The sequence below is a fragment of the Canis lupus genome, chromosome 3, assembly GCF_048164855.1.
Source record: "Canis lupus baileyi chromosome 3, mCanLup2.hap1, whole genome shotgun sequence".
NCBI lineage: Eukaryota > Metazoa > Chordata > Mammalia > Carnivora > Canidae > Canis > Canis lupus.
The window spans coordinates 83,275,281-83,301,211 of NC_132840.1; the positions used below are offsets into that span (position 1 = coordinate 83,275,281).

The 25,931-nt window shown below is 51.3% G+C and overlaps 1 protein-coding gene and 1 long non-coding RNA gene across 7 annotated transcripts in view; one reads left to right on the plus strand and one right to left on the minus strand.

Annotated features, from left to right (window-relative positions):
• FLI1 (Fli-1 proto-oncogene, ETS transcription factor) overlaps positions 1-25,931 on the plus strand; it is a 122,623-nt gene that overhangs the window by 29,328 nt on the left and 67,364 nt on the right. Inside the window, exon 1 of one of the 6 annotated variants that reach the window (XM_072822677.1) lies at positions 6,172-6,695. The exons of the other annotated variants lie outside the window; for them this stretch is intronic. Coding sequence (XP_072678778.1) covers positions 6,651-6,695 — 45 coding nt within the window. The 5' untranslated portion in view covers positions 6,172-6,650. Of the gene's footprint in view, positions 1-6,171; positions 6,696-25,931 lie in introns of those variants that run through there. 6 annotated transcript variants of the gene reach the window in all.
• On the minus strand, positions 16,964-19,112 carry LOC140625647 (uncharacterized). Its single transcript, XR_012024987.1, has 2 exons — positions 18,972-19,112; positions 16,964-17,610 (listed from the first exon to the last, which is right to left on the minus strand). It is a non-coding gene; the product is annotated as an uncharacterized lncRNA (long non-coding RNA).

Consider the following 25,931-nt stretch of genomic DNA (forward strand, 5'->3'; position numbering starts at 1 on the left):
GGCGCAGTGGGAATGTGGGATCCAGGCGCTGTTTTACTACCGAGATCTTAAACGGGGTTCAAGGGTCCTGCTATGACCTCCTCTGTCCCCCATCCCACCTCATTTACTTGGATGTGAAAGAGAGAAAACAACACTTCTACCTTCTTGAGATCGAAACAATAGACCTCGCCTGTGCTACTTTTATTTCCCCACTGGGGAATCTGGGAGCTGACCTGATTGAATTCCACTCGTAGAGGTCATGCTTTGAATTCAAGGCAGAGGAAAAAGCGAAGAAAACATTTTGCAATGATACCCCACCGGGTCCGAGCACACCGAGGCCTCTGGTCGTCCTCGCTGCTTTGTGGCCTGCTGATAAGGATAACGGGGATGACAGGCGGAACATTTCCAGGACAAAGGAAATTCCCTGTTTCATTGTTCTGAGGAAGCCACCGGTCCAGCTCGGGAGAACAGGGGTTCAGGCCCAGAGGCACAGATTTCCCGGCCCGCAGGCTGGAGACGCAGAGTAGGGCTGGTGTAGTGCGGCGGGATGGGGAGCTGCCAAGCGGCTCGCGAGCCCGTCTGTCCCTAATTTCAAGTGGGGCGTGCTGGCGTGGTTGGGAGTCAAGGAAGGGTCACTGCAGTTTATGGGGTTTGCAGGGGGGGTTAGAGAGGCAGGCATCGCAGGTCGGGAGACTCAAAAGCCTGAATCGTACAATGCGGCCCGCTGAAGAATCGCAGAAAAAGCGCCAAGAGATTTAGAGAAGTTGATCTGGTTTTGAGTTTAAATTCTGGACCTCTTTTCCTCCCCACCCCCTCCAAGCCAAAATGTCAGAAAAAGGGCCTGGTTTCCCTTTATGGAGTGCAAAATAAACAGATCTTCAGCAGCGGGAGAGGGGCCCAGTTCCCCAGCCCATAATGCCAGAGCTGGGGGTGGGGGGCCGTGGGGAAAAGCAGTTAGTCTTCTGTCTGCTTAGTATTTGGCATTGACTTTCATTTTCTCCAACCTCTGTTTTCTAGAAGCCTGCCTGTACGGGAAATTCAGGAATAAAAGAGAAGCTGATCTTGGGGGTTTTCTTGCCAGACTTCAAAGGAGGTGGATTTGGGATTTTTGATAGTTCGGAGAGGCATTTGCAAAATTAAAACCGCTTTGGGGAATTGAACCCAGAGACGGAGACCTTGGCTCTTGGGCCCGTCCCAGGGCTCTGGTCCAGTCCGGCTGGAACCCGAGCCCTCTGGGCTCCCTGCGGGCCCCTCCCAGCCCGGGGAGCACGCCGAGCCCTGGGCACCGCGGGGTCAGCTGTGGTTAGCCTGGCCACAGGGCTCTGCATTCCTTCTGGGCTTTGCTTGGTTTGGGTGGGTGTGACCACGAGTTTACTCTGGAGAAAACTGAGACAAAGAGTCTAAATTGGGCAGGATCTCGAATCTAATGACTTGTTTACAGATCCTGTACTTTTTCCAGGGCAGGGAGGAGGAAGAGGAAAGGGCAAGCTCGTCACTGTGGGCATGGCACATTGTTGTTTTTCATTCTAAGGAGGCAGGATAGTTTCAGAAAGCAGCAGGGCATCTGCCCGGCAGCCAGCGGGCACAGGGCGCTCTGTATAATTTTCCAAGGTGGGGAGGAAGCCGCGCAGCGGCCTGGGCCTCTGCCACCGGCTGGGCTTCCGGGGAACGTACCGCTCTGGAGAGAATGCCCGACCTGCCACATGAAAGGCCCTGTTTCCTCCTGCTGCAGCTTCGAGCGATGGGGAGAGATTACCTTCCTCACCCCTGCTCCAAGTGCGCCCCAACCCAGAGCACCCGGTGGCGAAGGTGCACCTGCGGCGAGGCTCAGGAAGCGGGGCGGGGCTGGGGCCAGGAGAGAGGAGATTCCCAGGAGGCACCCCCCCTCCCCACGCACACACCAGAAAAGCAGACTCCCTAAGCTTGTGCCTGGAGGTGGCGTGGATTCAGTGATTGCTCAGCGTCAGGAAGGCCTCCAGAAGAAAGGATACTGCAAGTGGGAAGACTTCTTCCAGCTCCTGGCAGTTCTGCTGGGGCTCAGAGGGGCCCCCTCCCAGACGCATAGGGTCCCCAGGGTTTAATCCCCAAAGGGCAGGTGGTGGGCTGCAGGGGAGCGAGGGAAGAGCCTGCAGCCACACGCTCCCTTTCCTCCGCACCCCAACCTGTGAGGTGTATATTGCAATTGCCCATCTCGTGATGGGGAGATTGAGGCCCAGAGACCTTAAGTCATTTACTCGAGGCCACACAGCTGCTCGAGGCATCATGCCTCATCTCCTTTGCACCCCATTTATACGGGTCTACAAGGCGAGACAGTCTCTCCCGTGTGCCTGCGCCCCCCGAACTCAGGAGGACGTGGCCCCAGGAGGCCGTCTGCTACCTCTCCTGCACTGTTTCAGTTGGGTGTGGCTGAGTTAAAGTCGTGCAGCCAGAGTGCACCCCAGTCTGTGCATGGGGAGCCCACACCACCATGCATGGAGGGGTCTTGCTATCCAGAAGCCCCCCAGTGTTCCCACAGGGGTATCTAAGGTGGTGCCCGGGACCGTGGGGCGGGATGGGAGGGCGATTGTTCCCGGCAGTCTCTGAACAGGGAAGCCCCACAGATCATGGCCCCCCCAGAACACGCTCACTCTAAACCTGTCACTTAAAAACCCTAGGACCTCCCCTAAGTCATTTGACTGCTGAAATGCAGGGGGGCCAGCTATCAGAACTGGAGAAAGAGGAGGCTGCTGGGGAAGACAGGAGTTCTCATCCCAGCCCTGCCGTCAGCTAGATAGGAGGCCCCAAGCAAATCACTTCTCCTGGTCTCAGAGTTCTCATCTGCAGCCCGAGGGACTTACTCCCCATAGGCTTTGGGATACAGAGGCGACCCCCCCACCCCAGCCTGCTGGGGCTCCCCCGGAGCTGGCTGGCTGTGCGAAGCCCGGAGCTGAGCACCACCTGCCCTTCCGCTTCCCACCCGGCTGGAGTCTAACCAATGGGGAGGCTGGGTCTCTGGGAAGGAGGAGGTGGCAGGAGTCCTGTCCACTTGTTTCCGGCACCTGGAGACTAGAACAGAGGCCATTATTTGGACAACTTATTGTTTAGAGATTTTGTGCGTTTGGGTGTATTTTTTACTTTACAAAAAGGGGGCTTGCATATTTTCCAAATTTCAACTGTTCCTCCCTCTCCTGACCAAGCCAGCTCACCGCCCTGCAACGGGCCACGCACCCTCGTGCTAGCAACAGATTTCACTGCTTCGCTGCCCCCCACGAGGGAGGTAGAGGGTTCGTGAAATGGGAGAAGCGGCGGCACAGCTGAGCTGGGTTGGCCTCAGTGGAAAATCCAGAAGTGCAGATGTTGATCCAAATTGGGCTGAAAAATCTCATGAGATCAGGCTTTCTCGGACTTCCTGCTTTTAGCCGAAGCAATGTGTTCGACACAAACGAACTTTCGGTATTTTGAAATTTCCGCTTCTGATCTCAGAACCTGGAAGTCAAGGGCTTTTGTGAACATTTCCACAAATATTGTCATGGTTATTCTGGAGGCCAGGTCGAACCCAGTAATTACGGAGCTTTGGGACACACCACGACCACAGCAGCCTGCGGGGACAGCGACACTGGAGGGACAGAGGCGCCCTGGCGAGGAACTTCGGAGACAGGCAGGATGGGCCCGATTCTAGCTCGGCCCCTTCTGGCCCTGCGACTTACCCTCTTAGACTCTAAGTTTCCTCATCCGTTAGATGAAGAAAATATACCATTTCATAATACCATGAGGACCAGATGGGGGGTGTGCGTGCTCCATCTGTCCCCTCTTCTCATCTATACGTGTGTGCCGCGTACATCCGTGTGTGTGTGTGTGTGTGTGTGTGTGTGTATCTCTGTGTGCATCTATACAAAGCACCTTTGTGTATATCTCTTACTTACCTACAACCTGACTAAAGTCCCCCCGGGAGTCTAAGGCAGCCCGTTTCTGATAGGTGCACACTTGGGAGTCGCTAACGTCTTCCTGATTAAAGGGTCAAATGGTGCTTTACACAAATCAGCGAGGTCTCTGGGTGCAGGAAGCATGAGCTCTATGGAGAGACCTCAGGCTCTCTCCGGTGACCAGTGAGACTCACACTGGACCTTGGAAGCTGAGCTGCATTCATAACAGCCGCTTCTGCTTCCAGAGCTTCTCCTGCTTCCCTCAAACAAGCCAAAAGTGATGCCAGGTAACAGGTGCCGCAGGGAAGCAAGGTGCTGTTGGAGCACCGCACGGTCACCGGTTGGGAGCAGCAGAGCTGTGCAGGGATGAGAAAGGAGGAGAGATGGAGAGCCAGGGACAGGAGGGAAGGTCCATCAAAATCCACCCAACGCTGAGAGGACTGGCTCCCTTGGTGAGCCGCCACTGCAGACGCCGCCACTTCTTTCCGTTTCTGTGTTGTGGCCTGAAATTTTCTTTTGCTCACTAAAAAGCATGGTGTTTTTTAACGTATTTTTCTTTAAAACGAAGATTTCCAATGGGATACATCAGCTTTGTATGGAATTGAGAAAATACAGAAAAATCACAAGAGAAACATGCCAAAGCACCCGCAGAAGCCCGCCAAGACCAGATTGCACAACCCAGAAACAACCTGTTCTTGTGTTTCCTTCCAGTCTCTTTAATGCAAATATATAGACATATAGGCCTTATTCTTTTAAGAAAGATTTTATTTGTTTATTTGAGAGAGAGAGAGAGCGCGCAGGAGAGGGAAGAGCAGATGCCCCACCGAGCAAGAGGCCCAATGCCGGGCTCTGTCCCAGAACCCCAGGATCCTAACTCGAGCCGAAGGCAGACACTTAACTGATGGAGCCACCCAGGCGCCCCTATATATGCTTTATTTTCATATAACCAGAATCATACTGTTTTGCAACCTCATTTTATTCTCTTTTATTACTAAATTATGGATATTTCCTGCATCGTTAAACATTCTTCTACATCACTCCTCCTAATGGATGTGCATTAAATCATTAAATGAGCGTTAAATGCCAGGCTTTAAGTATATGTCACTTTGGTTCCCCCCAGTTTCTGGACCTAGGATGGCATTTTTTTTTAATATTTTATTTATTTATTCATGAAAGCCACAGAAAGAGAGAGGCAGAGACACAGGCAGAGGGAGAAGCAGGCTCCCTGCAGGGAGCCTGACGTGGGACTCGATCCCAGGACCCCAGGATCACGCCCCAGGCGGAAGGCAGATGCTCAACCACTGAGCCACCCAGGCGTTCCTGGGATGGCATTTTGTAACAGGGCTGGACTCTTTTCTTTTTTATTTCAATAACATATTCTTTACAGCCTTTAGAAAAGAAACCCACATGAAATACTGAAAGAGGGATGTTAAAAAAGTCACAGAGTCCCCCTTGAGTCATAAAACCGGAGGCAAGAGAGGCGGGGCCAGCCTGAGCTCACCTCCCTGGCCTCACCCCATGGAAGCCCATGAGACCAGATTACAGGCAAACCCAGGACCTGATCTGATAGCACAAAGACACCCACAACTCTGAATTTCCTGCTGCCACGAGGCCTCTTTTTGCATAGGCTGTTTGACTTACACATACGTGGAAAGCAACTACTAAGAATAGAAGAGTTGCCTCTTTTCTTCCGTTGTCAGACTCCCAGGTATTGCTCAGCCGGTGCGGGGCTGGTGCAGCTGCCTGCCGCTCCCCGGGCCCTCCAGCAGCAGGGTCAGCAGGCTCGGCGACAGCAAGAGGCCAGTATGATTCTTTCCCCTGCTCCGTGTGTGGCAGAGGTTGGGAAGGCAGCTTTCTGAGGGCTCTTTGTCCAGCGAGGGAGCGGGACCTCTGCAGGTAGGGGGCCCTCTGGCCACCCCCCTGCGCTTCCCCCGCCACCCGGCCAACGATTTTCTTCTTCTCCAGGCTCCTCTAACCTGAGCTCGCTCAAGCAACCTTGAGAAGCTGGCACCTCCTGGCAACTTTGGTAGAATCTGCTGGGTGCTGACAAGTTTGTGGACAAGCATTCTGTGTGAGCCCCTCAGGACCAGCCCTGTGTTGGCTCCCCCGCCCCGTCCCCCCCCGCCCCCCCCCCCCCCCCCCGCCCGCATGGTGCCTTGCACAGCTGGGACGGTCAAGCTCTTCACTGATGCCTTGACTCATGCTGCCATTCATTCATCCCACCGATACGAACTTCGTGCCTCCCATTGCAGGCATTGTATTGGTGGTAACAGTAGGATGGGGAATAAAAACAGACAAGATCCCTGCTGTCCTGAGAGATACGAAGAATAAGAAGGAAGCAACTAGAGTGGAAGAGTGTGTGGTGGGGGGCTCAGGGGAAACACCTGCTGAGTTATAAGAGATCCTTGATGCTCTTCTGTGTGATGTCTGGCATTGGGATCCTGTCCTTAATGTATCTCCAGCCTCTCCGGGCATGGCTCTGAGCTGAAGAGAGACCATTTCTTTGTGCAAGATCAGTTACGGGCAGGGGAGCGAGCCTGGCTCAAGCACACAGCCCCAGAGACCCTTGTGGTCAGGGAATTCCTAAATGAACTCGAACTTTTGGGGGCTGGGATCTGTTTACTCTTGGCACACTGGGATTTCCTGTTTCTAAGAAAATGGGCTTAGATGCTCAGCTGCATTAACCAAACAACATGTTGACGCAAATGAATCTGAAACTTGCCAGCTCCAAATTCTCAAGAAGGTCAGCTTTAAGAAGGAAGGAATTGAATGACGTTCCAGGTCCTGAATTACAAGCCAGGTGACTCAGGCCAGGTATTTATTGGTGGATCTTCTTTCCTAACCTTCTAGCCTAAAACCCCACTAACCAGCTTTAGAGTCAGAGACTCCCTGGGTCATTCTGGACCAGGGAGAAGGTGGGAGGAAGCTTTCCCGTGACCATGGCTAGCCTTAGATGTAGGTGTCCTAGGTAGCTGTAGTGAGAGGCTCTGAAAGATTTGCCCCCAAAAAATTCCATCACCAGTATCCTACCTGCCTGATATGGTCACACTGAGCTCATTTCTTTGAGCCTCCAGGAACCTCATGTCAAAATGCAAAAGCCTCTCGTTGACATGTCTTGAGTGACTCCATTTACCACATGTGCTTAGCATAGCAAGGTCCTGTGAATGTGGCAGGCCTGGCAAGTTTTGACAGGGTGTGGGGAGGCAAGGGGAGAAGTGGAGGAGACTTTATTAAGGGATGCTTTTTAGAGAGGCTCAACCCACAGAGGGGAAGGCACCACGGTGGGCGTGCAGGAGGAGGATGTTCAGACAAGAGGCAGAACAGGCTGCAGATACCAGTTTGCTGATGGTAGACATCAAAAACCCACCTGGCCTACTTAGCTAGTAGGCCTTCACATGGAGCCTTCACCTTCTTATCTATGGTCCTGGGGTGTGAGCCAACTCTGCAGGGAAAGGCCTGCTCAGGCTCCAGGGGAGACAGCTCTCTCTGCTGGGAAGAATTCTATAGTTGTTGTCGTTGTTGTTGTTTTTGTGGGTTTTTTTTTAATCAATATTTGAACCAAGAAACGAGTGGTATGGCTTCCACAGTAAAGTGCAATGATGTGAGTCAAAGGGTGTAAATTATTGGCGATTTATTCCATCACAGAGAGTATAGTCCCTGAGATGTGGCTGATGATTGTTACTTCATCAGCAGCGAGTCAAACGAGGTAAAGTTCTCCTGGGAAAACCCAGAGTCTGGAGAGAGATGCAGAAAGTCAACGTCGGAACATCTAACACAGTCATTCATTTTGTACACTGGTCATGTATCAACTAATGGGAACCGTGGGGGAGTCTCCAGAGAATTGGGAGAAAAAAAATAATATCGGCAGAAAAAAATAATATCCATGACAACTGCCTATGAGTCCAAAACAACAGTGGAGTGAAGAGGACAGAGAAGCAAGTGAGAGATTAGGCAGCTAAAGCAAGAAAACCAAAACAAACAAAATTCAGAAGGAAAGGAAAAGGGGCTGTGGGCTTGGGCTAGGGTGGGAAGTCTTCGTGGAGGAAGTACGTTGTGATTCAGGAAGGCTTGTCTTTGCTGGGCCTGCATCTTTGGGTGATAAGAGGCCTGAATAGGTATCTTTATAAATGGTGGAGGCTGCGGAGCAGGGTGGGCGGCAATGGCTACGGTCAATGTTACGGAACTCGTGCATGAGGATATAGACATTTCTATATTTCTAATGGAAATAACAGCACTGCGTTTCTAGCGCCATGTGTGGGCTGAGCGTCGGGCGGTGGCCGCGTGTGGGGCACAAGGAAAGGAGGAGGACAGGTGTGGGAAGACTCTGCTTGAGATTCCAAGGAAGAGATGAATGGAGCCCATTCCTTCTCTCAGTAATTTAGTGATCAAACGTTTACTGAGCACCTACTACCTCTGGGCCAGGTGCAGCCCTGTGAATGCAGTTGTGCAGAGGACAGGGTCGGTGCCTTGGATTAACTCAGAGTTCCCCGAAGGAAACAGGCATAAATGGATGCTCACACACTACAGACCAGAAAGTGCTTTCGAAATATGTGCAAAGCATCCCAGGAAACCAACTGAAGAACAACTAACTCTGCTGGAAAGGGCTGAGGGAGTTGGGGATGGCTTCCCAGGGTGCAGGTATCCACAGGGTTGATTTCTACAATGACCTGGCATTTACCCGACACCACAGTCCAAGGACAGGGAAGAGGCATGAGCGGGAACGTGGGAAAGAGTGTCCCACAAGTTGTGGAGGGAAGCTGGAAAATAGTTTAAAAATTTTTACACCGGACGGTAGAGAATTAGATCTTATGTTGCAGGTGACAGGAACATTATTAGCACATGTTTTTGTGAGACAGGATGACAACCAACATCCCATTCAATTCCAGTGAATAAGCATTGGTAGAGGTCCTCCTCCAAGGCAAAGCACTCGCCGTGCTGGGTAGCTCTATAGGGCATGCAAAGAGGACGCATCCCAAGCCCCCAAGAGAGCCCCCCACCAGCAAATTTGGAGAGAAGCCAGTGGAGACAGAGGGTGAGGAGAAACATGACCAGAAACAATTCTGATATAAAACTGGAATGGCTTCCTTGTTCTCGGAGAGGTGAAAACAAAGGGTTATGGAGGCAGAGAGTCTCCACAGCCCAGATTTGCCTAGGCCCTCTCAGGCCCTAAGCAGGCCTGATCTGGAGGGCCAACCCTCCCTCGTTCCTTGGTCACATGACCACGACCCTCCCTCCAACTTCATCAGGGTCCACAGAGAGCTGTGGGGTTCGAGTCCAGAGGCCAGCATAGAGAAGACACCCAAAAGCCGCCCACAGCGAGCTTGACAGCTCACCGTCCCCACAGGTCTCTGTGCTCTGCCCCGGGGTGGGGGTGGGACTCTAGGCTGTAGCTCTAGGTGTCCCGTTGCTTCAGATAAAAGCTATAATTAGCTGCCACAAGTGCAGTGACGGTGGGAGGGGCCAGGGGAGACCTGAGCGTGAAGTTTTTTGGGGATTCTTTTATTCCTGGCGCCTCTGGTTGCCTCAAGTCCGTGTTCAGCTAAATACAGCTGACCCTTGAGCAGCAGGTGTTTGAACTGCGTGGGCCCGCCTGGCCTGGGATCATTTGCAGTCCAGCAGGGCAAGAGTATTGGCTCTTCCTTGTGATTTTCTCAGGAACGTGGTCTCTTCCCCGGCTGGCTTCGTTGTAAGAACACAGTGTATAATGCATATAACACACAAAATACGTGCTAACTGCTGTTTGTGTTCTTGGTAAGGTCAAGAGGGGGAGAGCCGAAAGCTAGGGCTGGATTTTCGGTTGGGCGCGGGGTTCCACGCCCCTAAGGTCTGCGTGATTCGCATTATTCGAAGGCCAACTGTACTTATTTTTCACGTGTAGAGTAACCCACTAGGAGAGCCTGCAGTGGATGCCTACAGAATACTCAGAAGCTCAGGCAGGGTCTCCCGGGGTCTCCCTCGCCCTCTCCTGCCCTCTGTCCCCAGCACGAGCGCGTTGTGTGTCCATGCGGGTGGGCATCTAGAAGCAGTACATGGGCCGCTGGCAAGTCGTCTCCAAATAATGACCAGGAATAGTCAGCTCCTCACGTCTCACCTGTGAGCACGGGCTGCCAGGGGCTCTGGGATAAGGAGCACCCTCCAGGGCAGCCACCTAAAGGTGTCCAAGAGCCTTTCACTAACAGAGGCCTGGGCGAGAAGGCGAAGCGAAGACGAGGCTGCCACACGGGCCTTTTGTGCATGCAAGACATGATTTACAGACATCTTTCATCCTTCCTTTTATTCTCTCTCCTTTTCTTTCTCTCTTGCTCTCTATTTGACTGAGTTCTATTTGACTGGTGGTTTCAAAACTAGCAGCTGCAAACTTATGAAGGAAAAAAAACCCAAACCGCAAAACCCTTCTTGTGAAAACTGTGTGTGCCAGTCTAAAAGCGGTAGGCCGTGCGGGAGGAGCGCCTGCGAACGTGTCAGGAAGACAGAAGCAGGGAGTGTGAGGATCACAGCCGTCTAGAGCGGAGGATTACAGCGCCTTCAGGGCGCGCAGGGGTGTAGGGGAAGGGCTGCAGAGGAGTTCGGGAGGAGGGAGGAGCCCTCACAGGCCAGGAAAGCCCTCGGAGGAATGGCTCCCTGCATCAGCTGAGCTGTCTGAAACACTCTGGCTTCCCAAATGCAAATCAGACCAGCTGTTACTACCACATTACTGGTATCTTCCCCCCAGAAGGCCCAGGATCCAGCTTCTACTCCAAGTCCACCGGGGAACTTCTGAAGCACGGAGTAACCCCTGGGTCTGGGTCCCAGCTCCTGCATCAGCCCCAATGTCCCCAGCTAACACCCACTCCTACTCACCTATGTACTCACACCCTTCAGACACCACTGATCAAAAAGAAAGATATCTCCCCGCCCCCGCTCCTGTCCCAAACCCCTACTCCATTGCTACTTTCAACCCACAGGTCCATCTAAGGGAGTAGGGAGTAGGAAGGATGTGAGGAGAAATCCTAAGGCCCTTTGAGAGAGAATCAAGTTCCTGTCTGGCCCAAGACTGGAAAAGAAAGTCCTCCAAAGTTTCATTGAGTGTTAGGTCTGGAAGGGAGAATTCTCAGAGTGACATGGAACTGGCCAAAGCTCTTGGTCCTGGGTCTCTTCTTGCCCAAGCTCCTCGCCATCATCTAATCATTGGCCAGCACAAAGAGGGCGCTTGAGTTGTTTGGCCAGATGGTTGAGAGCGTTTCCTTGCACGCCGCTGTGGATGGACTGGGCAAGCCGTGCACGGGCCCACAGACCCAGACAAAGGGGGCCCACCCCAACAGGCCCTGTGGACAGCACTCGTTGCCAGGTACCACGGGAAGAGTACAAAAGAGAGGGGCGAGGTAGGGCTCAATGGAGAAGACCCAGGTGGGCTCCAGTTGCAAAAAGAAGGCAGAAGAAATCTAGGTAAATTTGAGTATAAGTATGTGAGGAGAAGCAAAGTTGGTGAAGTGATCAAAACTGGGTGGGGTTAATGAGAGAAAGCTTCAAGGAGGAAGTAAGTTCTGAGTAGAGGTTGAAGGAGGGGAGGGACAACAGGCTGGGGTAGAGGAGGGGGAAGAGGAAGTGTGTCCTGTGGGGGAGGGTGCTTTGTCTTTGGGAAGGGTAATATTGATTGCATGGTGGCCCCGGGAGCTGGGCCATGCTTGAGGTCCTGCCTCCAGGCAGTGTCGTTTGGATACATTTTTAAGGAGGAAGAATAATATTATTTACTAACCGTAGTCACGTGGGGTAGTGGGAAGACTTTGGAAGGGGCCCAGGCTGGCATCAGACAGATCTGAGTTCAGATCTCAGCTCTGCCCCCTGTAAGCTGGGGAGCCTCCCACGCTTCACCTTCCTGAGCTAGCTCAGGAGGAAATGTCTTCTTAGGGCTACGGTGGGATGGAACTGGACGAGGAAAGTCAAGGTGCTCAGTTTTGTACCTGCCGAATAGTAGCTGCTCGATCCATAGTGACCGGGAGGCTATATTCTATTGCTTGCGGATTAGGAAAGCAGCCACAGGATACTGCTCCAAGCCTCCAAGGGCAACAGAATAAGGGATCGTCTCTGCAGCCAGGCCCTGTTTCAGCCCTTCAGTGCAATAAGTCCAGCAAGACCTCAACAGATTGCCGTGCTAGGTGCTAGGTGCTAGGTCTAGGGCCGCAGTCATTTGTTTGCTTGAGAAGCGGGTACGTCCAACCCCGGGTGCTGAGAAATGTCCAACAGCCAACTCTCCGGCTTTGTGCGACGTTCCCGTTTGCATGATGTAGATACCCTGACCAGGGTGTGCCTCTAGCTCGAGAGGTGGGGTCACTGGACGTACAGCTCGGGGGAGAGGTGTGCAGCGAGCACCTGCACACCAATGCAGTGGGGGACCCGCATCCCAGGGGCTGGCCGTGGCCATCGCGGTGCAGGACGGCCCCCCGACGGCCCCATTGGCTCCCTGATTGTTGGTCAAGTGGAAGGGTGCCGAGGCCAAGCGGCGGAGGAGCAGCATTCCGTCTGTCTTCTCCGTCCTGCGTCGGGCAGAAGTAAAGGTTCCCTCCCGGCACCCACTTCCTCTCGGGACAGTTCCATACTGACTAGCCAGGTCGCTTGCCTCCCAAGCTGAAACAGAACCAAACAGGGGCTCTGTCGGTGGGCCTTCGGCCGAGCAGCAAGAGGAATAGGCAGAGGCATAGGGGGAGCTAGCGCCGCCCCAGACCCGCTCTTCCCAGCCTGCGCAGGGGCCACGGTTCACCCCTGTGGGCACGGGGGGACGTCGAGGCAGGGCACTTCCCCCCTTTAGGGGGCAGCAGGGTCTGGCTTCATCCTTGCTGGATTATCTGGCAGGGGCTGTCACAGACTCGTGGGTGCCAGATCCAGAGAGGTCTTAGGTATTGTGGGTGAGCCCCCTTGCCGCTCAGGGGAGGGTCCTGGGGGACAGCCCCCCCCCCCAAGCTGTGTCAGATCTAGAACCGGACTTCCCTTTCTTGGCTGGACGGTTCTCCTGAAAGCTGATGCTCTTACACATTTCTCACATCATCACGTCTGCAATTCCTGTGGCCCCTGTGAGCGTGAGGTCCCTCAGGCCAGCCGTGTGCCTTTCCTTTCTGGAGAATTGCTCACAGGTGCTCCGCACGGCGCCGGGCAGACGTGGGGGGCGAGCGGATAATGCAGATCTGCTCCTGTTTGTGGCGAAGGGAATGATGGCAGGAGTAGTGGGAAGAGGAGCGGAAGAGTCAGGGTGGGCCTTCCAGCAAATCCCATCTTGGGAATCCGTTCCCTCCTTCAGTTACAGGGGGTACGTCCTTTTCCGTCCCCCAGTTTTACACGCGCGGGCATCACCAACTTTTCTGGAAGAGGAGGGCACCCCGCCTTCCTCACATCATGCTCCGGGGGATCGGAAAGCATGGCAATCCAACCTCATTGGGCTAGCCCCCTGGCTCTGGGTGGGGGGCGAAGTGACAGGAACCCACAGCTCTCCACCAGCTCGACTCCAGCCCCCCAGAGAATGTGCCCTTCTGCGGGGGGCGGTCTGGTTCAAGGAGGTGACACCCACGTTGAGCCCTCACGCTGCCAACGGAGTGGGGCTCGCACCGGCCTCGGTTCCTGGAGAGCTTGCTCGGCCTCTGCGTGAATCTTAACCCTAAAGACGGGATCGCAGTCGAGTTTCATCTGCAGGGAGCACCTCTGCCTTGCGACCCTACAGACGAGGACGCTAGGGTCCCCGGGCCAGGCTCTGCCGAGAGAATCTGTTGTGCAGCGTTTAAAAGGAAAAATGTAGGGGCTCCTGGGGGGCTCAGTGGCTGAGCGTCTGCCTTTGGCTCAGGTCGTGACCCCGGGGTCCTGGGATCGAGTCCCGCATCGGGCTCCCTGTAGCCAGCCTGCTTCTCCTTCTCTGTCTCTGCCTCTCTCAGTGTCTCTCATGAAAAAATCAATCAATCAAAAAAAAAAAAAAGTAGAAGGAGGAGACTAATGGAGTTACAGGGTGAGATCATTATATTTATAAACAATGAGCCCGTGCTAGCATTTCAGGTGTCCTGATTTATCTCGCAGGTGGGAGGGAAGAGCTGCTGGCAACCTTTCACTCAGGGCCCTGAGTTTTGGAACAGGATTTCCTCTGCAAGTTGCCGAAGATCAGATAAAAGTCTTAATCTCAGGCACACATAGCCGCAGGCTTTGGCCTCTGCCACTGTGTGCTCCGCTTTCAATAAGAGACTGAACAATGGTTTGGGACTGGGGCAGCGAAGGAGGTGGGAGAGGAAAGGAGCAGGCCGGAGGTGGAGGGGCTTCCAGGGGCGACCTGCCTTCGCCAGAGGCTGCCAGTGCCGGGCTCAGGGCACCCCGGGTCCCTTTTACTGCCTTTGGCCTCCTTGTGCCGAGGAGAAAGCATCAAAACAGACTCCAATACCTACGCCTCCGCCCCCACTTTAGATCTCTGCTTCTTGAGCTGGGTCCTCGTGAACCAGCGTCCCAGGCCTTGGCCTGGGGGAGTGCTGGGGGTTGGGGGGTGGACCGCGAGGAGGAGGAAACGTTGAAACTGCCCTCCAGATTGTTTGTGCCTATTTTTTCACAATGCATCATACGACTGTAACGTCTTTTCAGAATAGGAAGGGCCAAGACCACATTTATGAAGTGGCACTCGCTTAGAGGCTGCTCAGAGGGACGGGAGTGAGCCAAGCCCCCGAGCAGTTGCAGCCTCCGAGTAACAGTCTGTTGGTGTTGAATGAGGTGCCAACTGAGTCAGCACAAGGCGAGGGCCTTGAAATCGGGGTCCGTGCTCCCCAGGATTCTGCTCTGCAGCTCCCCCCCCCTCCCCGCCCCAGTGCATATCCTTACTACCCCAGCCCCGACTGCCAGTGGAGCATGTACTCCGTCACATGGGTACTAGGCTCACCGCTTTTACCTGGATTCTCTCCTCTCCTGCTCACAACCTCACTATTCCCATTGTACAGATGCAAACCGAAACCGGAGTCTCAGAGCCCTTTCCTAACTTGCCCCCAGGTCACCTAAGCAGGCACAAGTTAGATCAAAGCACTGAGGCCCAGCTTGGCTTTTGTGAGACCAGCATTTCAATGACCTGCTGCTCCTAAGGCAGGGGGTACAGGGCGGGTCAGAGCTGCTGAAGCCTGGCCCTGGCTCCAGAACATGCATTTCAGTCTAGAATTCCAGAAGTAAACTGGGCGCTGGGAGGAAGTCACATCCAAAGCGGTGAAGAAGGAAAGAGCTGGAATGAGGATGCTTTTCCCTTTCCTTCTGGCTTCTCTTGTTTGAGGACAGAGGTGGTCTGCGGTGCTGGGCCCTGCGAGCCGGGCGCCCACAGCCTTTCTGTTGGCTCTGCCCTGGCAGGATCCGGGGGAGCTGGACCAAGGGCCATGTGAGGGCCATACTGGGAAGGGATGGACTTCTTTATTTGCCTGGAGAATGGAAGGCGGAGGTGGGGGGAGCAAAGTCTAATTAATGCGTTTCAGGGGAAACTCAATCTACGGAATGAATGATTTTCCCAGATGGGTTGTATTCAGAGGCTCATGAAAATCCTGCATTTTTCCATTGCTGTTTCCCATCCTTTCCGAGCCTTGGCTGAATGGATCCGGAAATCCTTTGGAAAAGAAAATGCACTGGTCCGTTCACCTTGAAAAGGCCTAATGTCCCTCTTCCTTCTCAGGTGGACTGATTAATTTTACAAGCACCTCAGGAGGCCCTGCGGAAAAGGCAGATGCCATGTCCTCTCCCGCTGAAAAAGTTCATAATAATCTGTGCAAAACAGCACCTTTGGATAAACACAATGTGGCTATATATATACCCCTGGCCGTTTCCTGTTGCTCTTGTAGCTTGTGCAGACTCAAAGGTAGGGTGAGGCTGTGACCATAAGCCACACGGTGACATGTACATTAGCCATGCCCTCTGCTTCCTGTGCAGCAGACAGCCCGGGCTGCCCAGGGGGATGGAGCCCCCGAGAGCTGCCTGGGGATGTCTCCGAGCCGTGGTGCTCTCCCCTCTGGGTACAGATTCCCCGAGCTGCAGCCCGACGCCCGTGAGAAAAACACCAACGAGCCAGCCAGCATGCGTGTCCAACGGTCTGCTTGTGTAACTTTTGCACCACAAAACAACAGGTCAAGTCAGAAAGGGTGGTTAACAAACTGAGCCATCCTTTTTCTGTTAAAGGGCCAGCGTTGGTAACATACTTAAGTCACTTTGGCAGAACCCATGGGTCGCGGCCGGCCACGTGCTAGAAACCCACAGTGCCAGAAATAGTAACCATGATTCGAACTTCAGAATCACCTCTCATTTCGGGATTTCAAGCTGCTCACGGAGACAGCTCATGGTGTAGTCTTGGAGCAGCTGGTGGGACACCCACTTCACTAAGCGGCGCAGCCAGGCCCCCAAACGTGCAGGGGCTTATCCCAAAACCTAGAGTAAGTCATAAGAAACCAGAATAAAGGTCTCAGGGGCCCTCCTTTCTCCCCACCCAGCCAGAGGTCAGCCTGGTAACCTGCCACAGCCTCCTCCTGTGGGAGATGGAGCCGCAACCTTGCACCATTTAGAGGCTTTTCAGGAAACTCTGATGTGCAGATGGAGCCACTGGGAGTCTCCATTACCGGGGCCCACCTGTTCTTTGTGATTCGCAGAGTTAAAAGTCTGTAATGCACTCAGGCAACAAATATTTATTGGGTGCTTACTGCGGGCCAGGCATTGGTGCTAAGCCCTGGCTTCGAGGCTGAACTGGTGAGAGCAGACACCCTGCCCTCAGTTGGGTCTAGCAAGGTGAGACCTTCATGACACTTTTGCACAAATGAATATGTAAGCAGAAATGTGGCAGGGACAAGAAGAAAAAGTAGAGTGTCCTGAAAAAAAAGAACTCCAGGCCGGATATCATTTGGATGGGGCGAGTCACAGAAAGCACCTGTGAAGATGTGATATTTCCACATAAATAATGAAGATGGGAGGAAGGAGTATGCAACATTGCTTCCAACGCATAACTGAAGCAAGTTATGATTCTAAGAAGCAACTAGTTCCAAAAAAAAAAAAAGGTCTTGAGCTTTTTTTTTTTTTTTTTTTTTTTTTTGAGCTGCCTTGGGCTCACTTCCCTCTTGCAATAGTTTGGGTGGTCTGTGGCAGGAAGAGAGAAGAAGAGTGAGCCCTGGGGAGGTAAGGTCCTCCGATGAATGACAGGTGGTAAAGGCACAATTAGGGCATTTCATTGCTTCCAAAGTATGCCTGAGGGATGTTCAGAGGTGCTTTATGCAACCAGATTCTGGGTTCAAAACAGTGTGGGAAACTCTGGGTTATGGAAACATACAAAAACCCTCAGGATTTACCAGAACCTCGCATCTGCTACTAGCTAACATATATCCTGAGCCCCCAAGCAAAGAAGAGGAACGACATCCTTCTGCAGCATCTTCCAAACAGATGTGATGGTGGAAGTTTCTTTTACTGAGCACCTCACATAGGTTCTGACGCTTGCATCTGCCTAAGACTCACTTGGGGCGTGTAAAGAGTACTGGTTCCTGGGCTCGGCTCTGAGATCCTAATTCACCAGGTCTAGCATGGTATCAGGAAGTTTTTATTTTTTGAATTAAAATACCCTCCGTCCAGGAACCATGCTTCAAGAAAAAACGAAGCAGGCTGGGAACCTGCGAACCTGAGAAGCATCTCAAGCAGCTCTACTCATTTCCCCGGCAAGCTTTTCCTGTCTTCCCCTCATTCCTGTTAACCTGGTTGGTGCTGAGCGAACAGACTCGTTGCTTATCTAGAAGAAGACAAAAAAAAAAAAAAAGTCACAAAAACAACAATAAAAATAATAAGCAAAGTGAGTCACAGACCACAACTCCGTCTAGAATCGGTTCGGTGTCTCACGTCCACCTACAAAGACCAATGCTTGTCCTTGGGACCCGTTGGCAGGAACATCATGTATGGTGGAAACTCAAAAATCCCTGACACCATGCAAATGCAGGATCCAGCAGAAAGTTTTCTGACATGCCCATCTGTCTTAGCCTAATTAGCCCTGTCTCTTTGGCAGCCTCCTGTCCTTTCAAATGGAACAAAAGTACCCAGAAAGACACATCTTGGTGCATTCATATGCAAAGAAGTTTGTATCTTATTTTCTCTCCCTCTCCTCCAGGCCCATCAGAATGAAAAAGCCTGGAGGAACAGGCTCTTTACAGAGAGGCGTTGGCTCCCACAAGCTCCTCCTATGTGGGGTTGCAGTCAGCATAGTGGGGAGGGTGATAGGGGGCGAGCCTAGGATTGCTATTGGAGCTGGCTGTTGAGACAGCCTGGGCTCAGATTACTCTTACCTATGCCCCAGCAGCCCCCCCCCCCACCCAGAGCTCCGTGCTCCCCTCTGCAGACAGAAGACACCTCTGCAGTCACACACCAAAAGAATTCGTAATACCAGTCTGCCAGAGATCTGCCCGGGTTACGGACAGACAGGACGTGAGGAGGCTATATAACAAGGAGAATGTGAGAAAAAAAAAAAAAAATAGCATTCTCCTGCACGCTAAAGCAGCCCAGCCTTGCCCTTCTCGGAACATTCTTCAGCCAAAACAGAGTCCTTGTGCCCAGGCGCAGAGACTGGGATTTTTGCAAACGGCAGGTCAGGGGGGCGAGTGTTGGGCAAGCATATATAGGTGCACAGTTCAACCTGTTCAAAGTTGAGGGTGACTGTCACTGAAACCAGGATGAGAGGAAGAAATGGGTGACATTTCTCCAGCGATAACTACAGATGGAATGCGTTTGTCCTGCTAGCCACGAGGTCTGCATCTTGGTGTGTTTTGCTTGGTTTGCACTAATGCTCCGGCTGGTGGTCATTTGCTCTCGGTGGCCAGTTTCATTTCCTGGTTTTGAGAAAATGGCAGTGAGGCCTGTTGCCTGGGCATGCTGTGTCACTGAAGGAAGTGTGCAGTTGTAAAATGTCAAAGCCAGCAGCCTCATGCCCAGGGCATGCCATCAATCAGCAAGTGTCTCTGGACCCCTAATGAGCCCACCACAAGTTAAAATGGTAGCTAACAGATAAAGATCTCGCCTTAGAACTGCCTAGAGTCTAACCAAGGGGGCAAGATCAAAAGACAAAGAAAAATGGCATCAATATGAAAAACAAACTGTACTCACTGCCTCTGCATTCCGGGGCAAAGAGTTGCATTAGAGAAAGGGTGGCCCCATGGAAGAGGCTGGGTATCTGGAGTCCAGGGGCCTGGGCTTGCATTCTTCTACTTAGCAGCCTTGTGACCAGGAATGAGGTCTTACCCTTGCAGAACCTTCCTTTCTTCACCAGCAAAATGGGGAAGGCGAATAATACTACCTACTTCCCCATTAATCATGGCGATTAAGTAAGATTATAGGTGTGAGAAGTCTCCTGTTAAGATTAATGTCCGAAACTGTAAAGCAGTCCAACAATCTCAGTTACTATTATTGTGATTATTGCTATAATCACAGTATGGAAGGAAATAAATCTGGAAGATACATCTTCTGCCATTATTAAAAAAAAAGAGGGGCATCTGGGTGACGTGGTTGTTTGAAGGTCCATCCAGTTCTTGGTTTTGGCTCAGGTCGTGATCTCAGGGGTCATGAGATCAAGCTGTGTGTTGGGCTCCACTCTGAGCTCAGTGTCCACTTCGGATTCCCTCTCTCTCCCTCTCCCTCTCCCTTTGCCCTTCCCACTTGTGTGGCACCCCCCCCCCCTAAAATAAATAAATAAATCTTTAAAAAAAAGAGAGAAAGAGACAGAGGCTGAGTGGACTTTGTTCTGGTCCCTTGTTATATACTTAAATTCCTATAATAATGTAAAGGTAATTAATAATGGTTATCACTTGTATTGAAGGATTTAAGGTAAACTTATTTCGAAGATTTGGTGAAATCCAAGATAATGAAGTACTTCTTAAGATACCATTTGGTTTTCATTTTTCGGGAGCTGACCTCTGATTTAGGAGAACTCTGTGAATGTGTCGGCGGTGCAATTCCTTGACAGATCAGTTTGATGGCTAAGAAATAATCATAGTAGGCATCAGTATTATTAGGCCTCTAGATAAGATAGGCAAATAAAAGGTCACGTGATAACACCTGTGTGATGGTGATTTACTCCGTAGTTGAATGCACCAGGGGCCTGAATTTGGCTGTATTTGGGGAATAAAGTGTGAAGTGCTTCTGAATTTCATAGGTCTTTCTGAGCCATCTCTACCCTTACATGACAGGTCCCCTTGGAAATTCCTCTGATTCCTGCAAGTAGATAATAGTATTAAGAATGAGATGTTTTTAAAATTCTCCTCTGAGGGTCTCGTGTGCTGGTCTGAGAAACTGGTTAACCGGACTCTCAAGGGAGGACCTTGGAAGGAATAGGACAAAGGACAATTGAAACAAGCAGCTGGAAATGGGGAGCAGTTGATCCTGAAGTTCTTTAGTGCTAATACCTCCATCTGGTATCCAGAGGCCAAATCTCAGTTCCTCGGGCACGACCAAGGAGGCTATCTATTTGGTTTAGCATTGAGACCTTACCACTTGAAACCTTCACCGGCCCCACTAAACAGGAAATGCAAGCTGCTTGAGCTTAACATGCAACCACTCCTCGGGTACCCAACCCCCACTCCTGCCCAGCGTGAGTATATTGTTCTTCCTTTCCATTATGATGAGCTGCACACATTCATTTAATATGTGCAGGCTGGGCAGTTAGAAATTGTTAGAAAAAGAAGGCATGGTAATAATTCTTACACTCAGGAATCCTAGACTCAGGAGACCTCCAACCAAAGCAGTGGGATGAGTTGATAAGCTGCAGCTTTTGATGGTGACATTAGCACTCTGGCTTCTGAAATCCTTAAGATATGAACCTGTAGCCATCTCATGCTTGCAATTCTAATTGTTGGCTTGATATCTGGACCCCCTTTGTCACTTGAGCAACTTAGAGAATGTGGGAACCTGGAGGGCTCTTGTGACATGCACCCATTTCAGACACACCCAAGACATGCCAGGTGCAGATAAAAATCTCCACTGTAGCTAAAACATCTAAAAACAGAGCTTATGGCTAATGGTCTATCAATAAACCAGGTTGTTCACTGGCTCTCCAAAGCAAATGTTTATCAAATACTGTGAAAACTAGAAAGAATGGTTATTTTTTTGATTCTGGAAGAGCCAAACAGCTACCTTGTTGTCTATATGCATACTTTCTGCTATCTTACTATTTGCATAAGTTACATATTTATGGTGCAATATTTAGTAGTTTTCAAGATGCATTGTAATTTGTGGGTATTTGTGCGTATGCAGGTGTGTGTGAGGGACCATGAAAAAGACTAAGATGTCTCCCCAATGGGGAGAAGAACCTGACTCAGCACCCCAACCAGTCTAGGCCTCAGTCTGTGTTACAAAGGATGGTACTAAGCAGATGATGATACTGAGCCTTCCTCTCCATGCATCAAGCAGGCATTTTCTGAAGGATCTGTAAGTGTATTTAAAGGAGTATGGGTATCTTCCTGAGCTCAAGGGGCATGGTTCTCCAGTAGATTTAACACTTAAATGCACAAGAACTTCTGAAGACCCCTTTCAAATTGAGTTTGTTAAATCCAGCTGGCTTTGTAGCGATGATGGTGTGGGAAGGGTCCCTCTCTGGGAGCAGGAGAAAGGCCTCTCGATAGAAAACAGAAAGAGTGAGACCTGGAAGGCTAGTACAGCTCTTGCCCCTCATCTGTAAAATGAGGCTATACTCTTTGACCTACCTCGGAGTGTTATCTTCAGGACCATGCTAACTGGGAGCTGAAAAAAAACAGAACACACAGCACCAAGTAAGGTATTCCTGAATGAGACTCCTAGGAGAGACGCCAGGGGGACATGTTTCACGTCTCTCTAGATGGCCTCCAGCACACACACCTGAGCACCGGCCATCCACAATGCGGCGTCTCTCCGACGTCAGTGAATTCTACAACTCGAATGAGCCCTCTCAACCATGACCTCCACCATGAACACGATGTTCTTTTTTTAAACCTGCCTTTTAAAATCGATTTTTAACTAAATGAATAACACATGAATACATTATTTTAACAAATTCAAATAGAGATTAAAGTAAGAGCCACCTTGCTTCACCATACACCCCCCTCCTCACCCCAAGTCTTACTCCCCATCCTACATGTGGCCAGTGAGGGTTTGTTGAGGTTCCTGGGACAGAGCATGTGGATGATGTATCACCTTTTCTCTCAGGAAATGATCTTTCATGCTGAATTCCAGTCACTTCTGCTCTAGTGTTACTGGGGAGGGTTTACTTTCTATCCCACGGCAGATGGCCAATATTATATATGTAGTATGGAAGGCTTGGCAATAAGGAGCAGAGTGTCTCAGGAGAAACTTGTGTGGAGATAGCTTGCTGTCTTTAGGGACATGAAGAGCCATCGATAGTTCCCTGAGCTGAAGACTCCCCCATTAGCCGTAGAACTTTGGATGTGGAAGAGATAAGTGTGGCCAGCTTCTACCCTTGAGCTTTCCATCCTAGTCTCCCAACAGTTTACCCTTAAACTGTCACTATGGTCATGTAATTTTTAGAGAGCGTGCTCCTGGGGGAGCAAACACTCCCCATGCTTCCCTCACCTTCCCTCACCCTTCTGCCTTACATACCATCTATCCCACTCCTTCATTTTATGGAAAGGAAAATGGAAAATCAGAGAAGTAATCCTTCCTTAAGAGCCCATGGCTGGTCAGTGGTAGAGCAAAAAACCAGAGCTCAGGATCCCTTGTTCCTGTTGCCCTGCTCTTTCTACCCTGTACCACTTCGCATTAGCCTCTTGCTCATATCCCCTACTAAGAAATCAGGTATAAACAACACTCTGACATATAAGACAGGCAAGTCTCTGCCTTTTTTGCCTCACTCAGGTGCTTCAAAGCTTGGGGCCTCTCGCTATCTCAGTTCATCCCCAGCCACCCAAGCTTTCCAAATGCTTCTAGGAGGGGTAACCAAGTTCAAGGCCATTTCGATTTCTGGGTATTAGTCTACCTGCTGAGCCTCTGCATGGGCTAGAATGAATGGAAAAATCTGGCTCGTACTCCTGGAACCCCCACTTCAAGCTGTGTGACACTGGACAAATCACATAACCTGGCTCAGGCTCAGTTTCTGTATGTGTGCACCGTTGGGCCTACCTTAGGGTATCGTTATGAAGGCCAGATAACACAACAGCAGTGAAAACATTATAGGAAAGAAAATGCTAGGGGCAAATTGTCCTTGTTGTCAACGCTTGGCTCATCCTCTTGTGTCTAGGACTGAAAATAGCTCCTCTGTTGACGTCGGAACAACAACAACAACAACAACAAAATTGAACAAAGTGAAGATGCAGGGCTGTGTTTCTACTCTGGAGTCCCCTGTATTATAGTATCTACGTTGGGCTTTCCAGTGTGTAGGTCAAAACAAAACAAAACAAAAAAGAAGAAGAAAAAGCAGCAGCAAATACTGCTGGGTTTTGCATTTTCCCTTCTGTTTTCTGATTAGAGTCTCTATGGCCTGTGAGCGCAGAGAGAACCTCAAAAGATTGTGTTTGCTGCAGATAAGCACCAAACTTGATGTTTATCAGCACTTATCTCCTGCAAACTCACTCTCTGGAGGCTTCAAAGACCAGGGAGATCTCTGAGCCTGCTTCTGAGGAGAGGCAAGCTCCTGCAGGGCTCAGCAGCAGGTGTGGTCCAAGAGCCCATGCTCCATCCCTAGGAACATGATTCTCTTGTTCCTCTCCATGCAAAAGAAGGAAGCAGAAGGTTTACTCAATGCCTGGGGATGGGTAGTGGGGTAAAGGGAGCAGCAGAAAAAAAAAGGGGGGGGGGAGTGTTTTGAAACCAGAAGGGCTGAGAAAGGAGGCAAAGTGGGGGAGGGGAAGACAGGCTGCCTACCTACCTACCCAGGGTCCCCCACCCTTCCCCATCTCGGGACTTCATCTGCCTCACAAACCCATCCCGCCTTCAAAAGGTGTTTGAATTCCCTTCATGCTCCCAGCTCACCTTCCCCGAGCATCTTTGGGTGCGCCCACGAGTCTGCATTCAGAGGGATTGTTGGCAGAGAGTGGGACAGTGGGAGGGGGAGGCTGTGGGGGGGGGTGATGGGGGAGCCAGCATTTTATTAGGCTGTTGAATTTGATTTATTAGGGGGGAAAAATCCTTCGCTTGCTTGCCACACAGGTTATTCTCAAAGTGAAAACTCTATTTTACTTTGAAAAAAAAAAGCAGTGCAAGTGCCTACAGTTATGAATGGAGCTCTTTGTTACCTTCCAGATCGACAAGACAGACTGTTTGGTTCATGTCTGTGCACTAGCAAAGGAGTGTGGGGGCCTGGGAGACAGATGTGGCCTTAATTGCATGGAAATATTAGAAGATCGTTAAGCCATTTTGACAGGATTTTCCTCTTGCTGCAGGAGCAAAGGGCCACGTCTGAGCTGCATCAGGTCTGGCCAGACCCTCCAGCTGGGCCTCTTGTGCCCACGTGTGAGGGACACATGGGCCCTGATTCACTGGCCCCAATGTTAGAAGGAGGCAGACGCCTCCTTGCTATCAACGTCAAGGCACGTCTGCGCTCCATGAGTACAGAGAGCAATCTCCCAAGAAACCCTCAGACTCAAAGTGGTCTGAGGTTGGGAGAGAAGCTGTATATTGAAAGAAATATTTGGGAATGGGTGCTCACGTGCATACAGAGGGAGAGCAATCAGACTGTCTCTAAACTGAAGGGTGCTCTCCATAAAGCTCTTGAGGGACCCACCGAGGGCAAATGATTTACTGAAAGAGTAAATCTGTTATCACAACAAATAATGGTATTTAAAGGCAACAGTTTTCTATCTATTCACTTTTCCCTGTGGAGTTTACATCTGGTGCTTATAGGACTGGCTCCTTGGGAGGCTGGGATGAGCTCAGAGCAATCTTAGAATAGCGTTGGGTGGTCAAAGAGCAAGAGCTGGTATATATGGTCCATCAAGTCTCTCCTCGCCTGGCCTGACATGGCTCCACTACACTTTGACCCCCTCCTCTTCCCTACTGGCCCCAGTTAATTTTCTGTGTGCCTAGAGATTGCAATTTTTTTCCCCACAAAAGCCTATATTAAAATAAGTAGGAGGATTGATCTCCCAGGAGGGAAGGGGGACCCCCTCTCAAACTACAGTGTGGTGATCCCTTTGGGTTAGAACAGTGAAGGTTGTAGAGCAAGTCTGTCTCAATGAGACCAGGCCATCGAAGGTTGACAGTTGGGACCTGGAGGGAATTACTGTTACACAGCCCTCCCTTCAGAGGGGTGAGGTCATGTGAAGCATCCTAATGGTCAAGCAGGGCCCCTTCTTGGAGATGGGAGGGAAGGCCCTTGCTTAGATGATGTTTGGACCATGGCCTGGGAGGGATGGGGATAGGGTGACCAGAAAGGAAGGGAGGAGGAGAGAAGGGAGAGAATGGGCAGCAGCAAAGATCCTGTTTTCATGCAAATGTTGTTGTTCATCTAGAGGAAAAAAAGAGAAGGGCTACCAGGCAGCATTGGTGTCATCCGCTAGCCAGGCACTGGGCTTGCCAGGCACTGGGCTGTGCTAGTCACTGGCTGCTCTCCCAAGGGCTGAAGCCCTGAGAAGCACCAGGGATGTGTTATAGGGTCAGGGGCACCCAGCCTGCGAGCTCTGGTTGAATGGCCACTCAGGCCTGGGCTCTGGGCCCGAGAAGCAGAGTTTGCCTTCCAGCCAGTCGGGATGCAGGGCCACCTTACCGCAGGATCTTACCCCTGCTCCTGCAGAGCCCTGGAGACCTAGGTGCTGTTTTAGGACCCTCGGGGAGAGCCTCGGCATTGCACTCAGTGGAGGACAGTGCCCTTGGGCATAGCCTTTGTAGGTGGTGGCCAGGAGTCTACACCTCCTTCTCCCTGCTGTATGCTCTTCAGAGGATGCAACGAAATGTTTACCTGAGGTCCTAGCTGGTTATTTATGACCAGGAAAGTCCCTGCAGCAGGTTTGCTGATCATCAATGAAGTGTTAATGCCCTGCCCCTTGGCCACACTCCTGCTCAGTTCACTGCTTTCCTCTCCTCTGAAATCCCCCTGCCTTGACAGTTGGTTGTACTCTCTGTGCTTCGCGACCTGTTACCTTCTCA